Here is a 9218-nt window from a genome sequence, read left to right as displayed (position 1 = left end):
CTTGGGTGCAGCATGGACCACCAGAATGTGGACCACGTGGGAACACAACCGCCAGGACCACCATCACGTCCGCCTGCTCGCGACACCGCCCAACGCAGCGAGCGCGGTGAGGCACGGCGCTTCGCAACCACCAACCTGCACGCCACGAAACGCAAGACAGGATTCAGGTGCGTCGTTTGCCGATGCTGTCCCGTAAACGACGGCGCTGGATTCGTTGAAGCTTGCAGGAGCGAGCTGCGATGGTCATATTAGGCCTATCAGATAACGTAGCACGACCCCTCTACCGGATGGGCGATGACTTTTCATGGGTCCGTTGCCGTCGGGGCGATGCAGGTACACGAGGCGGCTGCATGCATCCATGGACGCATGGCGCAGGCCCCTGGCACCCACGAGCATCCCCCTAGATGCATCGAGTGCCGCCGCCGAGTCTCCCCCGTGGAGCCGGTTGGGGGTCCAATGCGCCACCTGGACACTCGATCGAGGGGACCGGGCCCGGCTCATTCGGGTCGTGGCGTCCCCATGTTGAAGGACCCGCCATCTTTTTCAATCACCGGGATGGTTTGGCAGCTTCTTTGGGCCGAGAACACGAACTAGCACGCCCCCGAGTCCAACTATATTGAACAACTCGTCTGAACTCGACCTTCGAGAAGCCCGTCGCTATGCCGCCGCCTGTGATTGGCCAACGAAATAAAGTCGTGCGGGGAGAAAAACGCACTGCGTTTTTCTGGAATGTAAAACGTGTTTGCCCGCCAACGCGTTTTATCACCGCCCAACTAAACATGTCGTGTGGCGGTCATGTCAGAGACCGCAAGCATCCTAAGCACGGCGTGGACGAATTGCGCGCGCGGGGACGGTGGGGACGCTCCGTCTATCATTTTGAGTGAGGGACCCCGTATCATGCACACTCGTGCCTTTTTGCATGGCATGACGGGTATGGCCACGGGAATTTTCGAAGGATGTTTGCTATGCCGTGGTGTGCATAGACATTGTTGCAAGTACTGTCAACCAAGATAAGACAGGTTGGTGGTGGTGCAACGAGTGCTGTCGCATGTGGGTATCAGTCAGGATCGACCAAGTGCAGACAGATTCCTCGCCGCAGGATGTCAGACAGATTGGTCGGCCAACGCGGCAGGCGTGGCTTGAGGCGGTTGTTCAGCCTCGATGGGGGCACCCGTGGACTGCCGCGGCTGCTCTCTGACGTGCTGGAGCCTTGGGACCGTCAGCCAGCCACCCATTCCCTCGATGTCGCGGCCGACGACAATCCCATCCGATTCGCATATAACCCATAAAACGCATAAAACGTGTCCTCGGTGGTCGAAAAACGCCCTCTCCATTAGCGGTTCTGACTTGATGACGGGATAGCCATGCACAGGACCAGTCGCAACGCCAGCCCCGTAAGCCCAGGACCGGCCATCACACAATCGGGGCTTGGTCTCGAATCGCTGCCCATCTTGCGAATCTCGATGTACCCCGCACTCGTGACGCGAGAGACCGAGACGGCCCCACTGCGGAACCGCGTCTTCTGCACCTTCATCGACTGCGCCACGTGCGGCCAGTTCTTCCGCGATGCATACACGAGGTGAGGCTGGCTTGTGACCCTGGCCGAGAGAGCTCACTTCGGTGTTTGGCCTTAGGAACTACAAGCCGAACGGCGTCAAAGTACGTGCGATTGCTCTCCACGGGACGCGACGTACCTGGCATTCTCATCTTTCCACTGTGCGTAGGTTCTTCGGTAAGCATTGGCACGACGCGTGATTGCACGCCGCTCGCTCATGCATGACTGGACAGATGCTTCCCCCATTGCTGCCCCGACCATGTCCCCCACAGCTCGTGCGGCACCAGCGTTGTGATGCAGGTGGCAGGACCGTATTCGCCAGTAGAAGCGCAGTCGTTTGTTGCGTTCGGGCGCTTCGAAACGTGCGCCGAACCGATGATGTCCCTGGGCCACCAAGTGCATCTCGATGACATCGACGTCTCGTCCAGTGCAAATCCCCTCGCGGCGTGGTTCGCCAGCGACAGCCAGTCCGGCCATAGCCCCATGCTGTTTACGTTTAAAGCAAAGCAGCACGACCCGTGGCATTATGGGTGGACTAGCGGTGCGAGTGCCGCCCTCCGCAACACGCAGCACGTGTTCAAGGTATCCCTGTCGGCACTCGTCCGTCCCTTATGCTGGAGCAGGGGTATTTGTTCTCTGCGAAGCAAGACTCGCCGCGCGTACTGCAACTCGTGGGGATCGCTCAATCCCCTGGCTTTGTCATTGTGCCGTACAAACCTGTCGGTCACGGTGAGCTCATGCCATCCTCCGCGCAGAGAAAACTCAGTCAATGTCATGGAGCAGATGAAGTCGAAGCGATGCCTATCTCGGTTCACGACGACTTTGTCGACGTGGCGCCGCCGCCGCAAGCCGCCTTCAACTGTCACTTCGTTGCGTGTCAATGCGAGAAGCCCATGTTTGGCGACAGCTACATTCGGTGAGTGCATCAAGTCTCACCGGTGCTCCCTATCCACTGACTTTGCCCGCAGATGCAACCGCGCGAACGGCCGCAAGCAACTTCGGTGAGCGCACTCGCTGCCCAGCCACGCAAGCGGCCGTCGATCTAATGGGTCTTGTGGCGTAGATGCTTTCCCCATTGTTGCCCTGACCACATATTGCACTGCAGCTGCGGTGGCCCCATCATGTGCGGTGTCGATTTGACCGAGGCTCCACCACTTGCGCGTCCAACCAAAGAGCTCGTCATGTACGCCCACGGCGAGCGGTTGCACATGCCCGAGCTTGCCCTGCACGATGAAGTCCCCCACGACATGATCTTGTCGAGACTGCATCAACCTAGCAATGAGCGCGGCGACTGGGTCAAAGGCATATTGCAACCCGGCATTTCGACCCCGGTACGATGGACGTCGGGCCACTCGTCGTCGCTCAACCGTGCTGACTAGACGAAGCTTCTTTTCAACTTTAACCAAAACTCACGACAAGCGGGGTGGCCATACAACTGGAAGGGCAGCGCAACCAAGGTCGACCGCAATCGCAAACACATCTTCAAGGTTCGTGCACCGAACTGCGACTTGTCCTGACGCACCAGCGTGACCAGGCGTACGTGTTCCAAGTGCTTCGTGGTGGCCACACGTTGCGGGTGGTCAATTGGATCTCGTCCACGCCGTTCACCATGTCGTCGTTTCGACGGTGCAACACAACCCCAACGTCGCGCACCAACTCGTACATTGAAGTCAAGCCGACCGAGATCACGGATCTCGTGGTGCCGCCACTCGTGCCGCGCAAGCGGTCGCTGGACCGGATTGAGTCGCCGCCGTCGGTGCTCAACGACTCGCAGTCTGCCGGCTGAACATCCTTCGTGTCGTGACGTTTTTATTTATATAAGAAAGATATCGACAACCTGGTGGATGGTTGGGACCGATGGTATGTCATCCTGACATATCGTAGCGACAGGCTGCCCGAGCCATGCGCGCGGGCTGTGAAATTGGCATGTCGCGATGACATACCCCGCATATTCCCGCGATGGAATGTGACGTGTCTGGCTCCACACGGACGCGCCTCCACACGCAGTGGAGCGGTCGATTTGTAGCGGTATGTCATGATGACATTGCATACCCGTCCAAGATAAATACGTGTGCGTTCCATTACGAGGACAGCGCGAGACACATGTCTACCCAGCAGAGTTGATTTCGTTGAGGAGCGTTGTGGGCAACTCGACATGGTCATGCTGTCGCTTGCGTGAGGCCGGGACCTTCTTCCGCAGCACCTGGAGCGACTGATCTGTAATTTCGGTCGGGATGACTTGAATGTACTTGTTCGTGCGCGATGTTGGCGTTGTGTTGCTGCGTCGAAACGACGACATCGTGAACGGCGTCGACGCAATCCAGTTGAGCACGCGAAGCGCTGTGTTGTCGGGTGACAGCTGAAAGACATACGCCTGGTCAAAAATCGGTTGAGGAGCCCCACGATTGCGCGCGAGATCAAGTCGTGCACCTTCAACACGTGCTGTTGGTTGCGGTCGACTTTGGTCGCGCTGCCTTTCCAGTTGTACGGCCACCCCAAATGCGTCGAGTTTTCATTCAAATTGAAGACCAACCGTCGCTAGAGAGTTTGCTTCAGACGCCATGGATCTCTTTCTCGACGGAATGAAAAACGATAGCACCTCTGTCGACTGCGATGGTTGAAAGATGCCAGGGACCCAGTCCCCGCGGTCGTTCTGACCAGGTTCGTGCAGTCGTGACAGAATCACATCGTGCGCGACCACTTGGTTTAGCGCAAACTCGGCATCATCTACCCGCTCGCCATGGGCATACATGACGATCTCGCCTTCGATCGGGTGGGTCATGTCCACCGCAACCGCGATCGGTCCCCCGCAGCTGCAGTGCAAGTTGTGTTCGGGGCAACAGTGGGGAAAGCACCTGCACGATCGTCAGTCAGCTTGCGGTTCGACCTCGCGCAAAATGACGGCACCGGAGTTGCTACACAGAAAAAGAGCGCAATGAGGCGGACCGCCATGACCAGAAATGTTCCATGCGGACGTACTTTTCGGCCATTTGATCGATTGCATCTACTCAACGCAACGATGGGCTATCAAGCAGGATCGAGCGGTCGCACCGGATGTAACTCGACGTAAACTGGGGCTTGTCACAAGCGCATGGCACAAACTCGCAGGAGAAGGATCCACTGGGCGCCACCGTACGCGATGGCGCCGTTGTCGGTGGCTGCGGTGGTGCTAACGACGACGACGTAGGTCGATGCAGTTTCCGGTCGGCCACCGCACTTTTATACGGCACGATCGAAAATGCCTGGGACTGCGCCATCCCCACAACAACGAGGGTATCGTTGCCGTTGGAGCACAATAAATACGCCTACCATCACGACCACGATGACAACTGGATGGCGGTGGCTGGCATGCGACGACCTTGAACACGTGCAATGTGTTGCGAAGGGCGGCGCTCGCGCTCGACGTCCACCCGTAGCTCCACGGCCGCTGCATGTGCTCGTTGAATGTGTATCGCATGAGGAGCTACTCGTGGTGCAGTGAGATCGACACACAGAGTGTTGGAACAGGGCCGTACGTCGTCGTCGGCAGAGTTGGTCGAGAGCGCGCCGGGATACCACGGCGACGATTTCGAATCCGAGTCGGCAAACTCGGCAAATGGGACGCAGTTGCCGACGTGGAACGACGGCGGGTCCATCGTCGTTTCAAATCGAGCAAACGTCACGAACGACAGCGCTTCGGTCGGGGAAAACTGTCCCGCGATTTGCATCATGACGGACGTGCCGCACGTACTGTTGAGCATGTGGGTCGGACAGCAGTGTGGAAAGCATCTACACGATCCACACGACGATGATTCCATCGGGTCACGTGCGCGGGAACGCGCCTTGTTACCTCAAAACCTACAGGCACATCGTTGAATGTCCATCCTCGAATCGTCCCTCACAACATGTGTCATACCTTGAGTCCGTTGGGACGGTAGCTCCTGCCACGTCACCGACACAAGCGTGAGGGAACCTTTCCTTCGACACATCGCGTACCTCAGGTACGACTCGTTGAATCCATGCGCGCACTGCGGGCAGTCGCTAAAGGTGCAGAAAACGCGGTTCGCGACCGGGACAGGTGGAATCGGCCGCTCGCGCGCATTCCCGTCCTCGGGGCGTCGCGATCTCGGCGCATGTAATGCGTTGCCGTCGCCCATCCTCACAATCACCTCGAGACAGATTATGGGAGCCATTCGGCCACGGCGGGGCAGCCAGTTGCGTGTTTATGTGATTCGATTACGGGATGTTGACCTGGGAATCCCATCTCAAGAGGAAGGGATCGGTTGGCCCCCACGCCAAGGCGGCGACCGGGTCCGTCGTATCTCCTTCAGAGAGTCCCAAGGGCGTATGTGCCATTGAAGCGGGGGCTCGTTCACCGATGTGCGTCGCATGCAGCGCCGAGTCTCTCCGTCAGGCAGACGCCCCCCTCAGTTGCTGTGTTTATACTACCGACTCCAACGAACCTTAACCAAGTACAGTGAATGGTGCGAACAGAGGGTCATATAGCCCCGTGATCGAAGCAAATGACGTGCCCCGCAAGGCGACGCCAGTGTCTCAACGAGGCAGTATGACGATAGCACGGAATCTCACTCGGTGCGAATGACGAATGATACCGTGGGAGGCACTAGCGAATGTAATGGATGGCGGACGAGATGGCCCTGCCGGGTAAGGGACTGATATAAAGGAATTCACCAGAAGGACGGAACCGTGGTGGGATTTCGCCGACCGATGTTTGACGCCAATATACGTTTTGGGTTTTATGATTTTACGTCGGGCTGGTGCTAGAAAGATGTTGACCGTAGCAAGAGGACTACCTCACGGAGTGGATCAAGCAATGTCACAATGGAGTATGGGCTGCACAACGTGACGTATGACCCGGATGCGCGACATGGGGTACAGTGTACGTCATCCACGTTAAAATCGGTTGAAAATGAGTATTTTGTTCCAACCCCATTCGACTTGGTTTAAACACCCCGGCACACTTGGCTGCATAAAACCGACGGCCCCGTAAACTGACATTGCGCGCTGACGGGAGAGGGCCGATGGATACGAGTCACGATGAGTGATCGCGTGACAGACTGGGGGGGGGGGCAAATGCGCCACCGCCGCACGCTGTGGGAGGCGCATTTGCCCCCCCCCCGGCCCAATCAATTATCTTGGTATCAACATATTTGACGAATTCTCCATAGACCTTCAAGTATGTCAATTGATTGTGGTCTCTGGAGAGGGCCCCGTCCGAGGGGTTTCGAGCGAGGGCGAGACCATGATTCAACGAGATGCGACGGCCATTGACGTGGTGTGTGTGGCACGGCGGACAGACAAGTTGTCGTGGGAGCAGCCTCTTGTTCTTCAACTTGCGGCCGGTCTAGGATTCGCCTAATGAAACGAGTGGTGGATATCGCTCGAGTCCGGGAGGTGGATTCGGTTGATGGGTTGTGAATTGCCTACTGCGTACAACATGGCTTTCAACCAGACGGAGTCTAGCGTACGAATTCGACGAGTCAAGCCACGTGGTCATTGCAGCCGCTAGCGTATTCGCAGCTCCGCCTCCTTGCTCCGGTGAGTGTGATGTGGCCACACACTGGCTGAACTTCGTGTTGTGAAGATTCAACAGTTGGCACGACGGTTATCTCGTGTGATTTCAGCTTGACGCCCCAGGCAGCACGGTGAAATATTGGGACAGGAGAATGATGTGGAATCCTGGCCACACGGGGGGTGAGTCGGGCTGCCCAGAGCCACTGCTCCACATTCTAGGTCGTCCCGACCGACTTCTGTTTTGCCACAGAGCAGTTTGATCATTTCATAATTTCGCGTCGTCCACCGCAATTCGGTGAACTCGAGGTTGCGCAGCTGCAGGTGGGGAAGGTCAAAACCCCTCTCCATACCAAAAAATGTCAACATGGGACTTGCATGGGATATCCCAAATCGTATCGCAGGATCGATCGTGGAGACGTGCGACGACTGAACATGCCGCAGCATGAAAGCTCGTGCATGCCCTTGGCGGGACATTTGTGCACAGGGCTGGACGTGTCTGTACCCAATAAATTCTTGCATACTCTATCTTGTACCAACAGCAATCTACTCGCACGCGAATTCAGCACACTGGAAGCTGTGGTCACGTCCTCCGCAACGCAGGAGTGAAGTACCGGGTCCGCATCAAGTCTTTGCCTGCTCTCACGACCGAAGGACCAGGTATACTTAACGCATCGGCCGGTCGATGGCCTGGCGTGGTTGAATTGCATCACCACCATGTCGATCCTCTAGCGCCCCTTGTAACAGATGCGGCGACGGTAACCGTTACACGTCGAACGTATAACTGAAGCTGCCATGCCAACACGTCGATATTGGTGGTCTGTGTTCCAGGAGCTCCTTAGAGGAACTACGTCAACTCAGGCATGCCGCGACTGCGCTGGTCTCTCACGCCGTTCATGACACCCCCCGCTGAGGGCATTTGAACAACAAACGTGTCAATGGAATCCCCATCGTTGGAAGGCTGCGTTGGTTGCGCTTCCAGCAATGCAACAATTTGCGAGCTTTCGAGAACGCAAACTGTACGATTGACGCTGGAAACGAAGCAGAGGACGAGAACGCATATTCTACGATTGAGACTGGAAACGAAGCAGAGGGCAATCGCATCAATTCACGTGGTAGAAAGACTGGAACCACTACAAATGGGACAACCTGTCTATGCTTCGTCAACTGTGATGGCTCATTTCCCAACGTCTCATCCGTCGTAGGAACAGCTAGAGCGCCATCGGCGAACAAAGATGTATGAACTGAACCTTGTCATCTAGGCGTTGTAGGAGTACTTTACTGACATGCATGCCCAGCGCAACGCTGAAGAAGTGTCACGATGGTTGGCAAAACGCATGACAAACAGTGCTTGAAGGGCTTTCCATTTCAAGGCAGGACCTTGCACTGCACCACGCGCATATGAGCCACTTCTTATTGTGATTCATGCAAGAGGAAAACGCCCCATCTCATCGCAATGGAAGGTTTTATTACTATCTAGATCCTCATGTATTCGTGGCGAGTGAGCGATGTATGGTCGGAGTTCCTCGCCGCGCCAGCCGATCGCAACCTTTCGGGGCTTGCATTTTCCACGTACGTCGCAGACGGGACATGCTGCTCGATGCGACAGTCATTTGGCTGTACTTTGCATAGGAGGCATACGGATATAGACACTCGAATCATTTGGCGCACGGCGCCACCCGCACAACACTGCAATTTGATCTTGCTCCACGAATTCGACAAGCCCCGCCGGCGTTGGTAAGGGAATGCATTGAGACATACTAGTCGCAAGGTCTGCAGCGCGGGAAAAAAGTGTGGTCGGCGGTGTATGGCGTTCAACCAGCACGGAAATCCCTGGAACGGCCAGTCCTCCGATTCAGCTCGCCAGATTAATTGTGATCTTGATTTCCGTGCTGAAGATGAATGAATCTCGAATCTACGTGTCGACCGACATGAGCAAGTTCGACTACGACTCGTAGGTCTTGGACACTACATGAGCTTAACGTAAGTGGTTTTGGCAAGTAAATGTTGGCGTTGACGCATTTCCGTCCCCACCATTGTCCACATTCCCATATCCGTCGGGTAGATGACTTTATCTGCGCATATCGTCCTGCACACCGCCTTGGGACCACGACCTTTCAAAATATAATCTTTTACTTATCTTGATTCGAAA

The 9218-nt window shown here is 56.2% G+C and overlaps 2 protein-coding genes across 3 annotated transcripts; one reads left to right on the top strand and one right to left on the bottom strand.

The window, feature by feature from the left end:
• The first annotated feature begins 1458 nt into the window (after positions 1-1458).
• Positions 1459-3413, top strand: H310_09917. 2 transcript variants are annotated; one of them, XM_008876132.1, is made up of 10 exons: positions 1459-1579; positions 1635-1659; positions 1725-1732; positions 1789-2137; positions 2179-2284; positions 2339-2471; positions 2524-2556; positions 2619-2886; positions 2935-3042; positions 3090-3413. In XM_008876132.1, the coding sequence occupies exons 1-10, from the start codon at positions 1464-1466 to the stop codon at positions 3339-3341; spliced, it is 1398 nt and encodes a 465-aa protein (XP_008874354.1). In that variant the 5' UTR covers positions 1459-1463; the 3' UTR covers positions 3342-3413. The 2 variants fall into 2 exon arrangements, with proteins under 2 accessions (XP_008874354.1, XP_008874355.1); XM_008876133.1 differs by having other exon boundaries at positions 1725-2137.
• A 209-nt stretch (positions 3414-3622) lies between these two features.
• Positions 3623-5703, bottom strand: H310_09916 (hypothetical protein). Its single transcript, XM_008876131.1, has 11 exons — positions 5531-5703; positions 5451-5475; positions 5385-5392; positions 5071-5323; positions 4914-5018; positions 4607-4860; positions 4535-4559; positions 4463-4470; positions 4155-4410; positions 3986-4093; positions 3623-3929 (listed from the first exon to the last, which is right to left on the bottom strand). Exons 1-11 carry the CDS (start codon positions 5689-5691, stop codon positions 3663-3665), a joined length of 1470 nt encoding a protein of 489 aa, XP_008874353.1. The 5' UTR covers positions 5692-5703; the 3' UTR covers positions 3623-3662.
• Positions 5704-9218: the final 3515 nt, after the last annotated feature.

The sequence above is a fragment of the Aphanomyces invadans genome, assembly GCF_000520115.1.
Source record: "Aphanomyces invadans strain NJM9701 unplaced genomic scaffold supercont1.23, whole genome shotgun sequence".
NCBI lineage: Eukaryota > Oomycota > Saprolegniomycetes > Saprolegniales > Verrucalvaceae > Aphanomyces > Aphanomyces invadans.
This window is presented reverse-complemented; position numbering and strand designations above follow the sequence as displayed.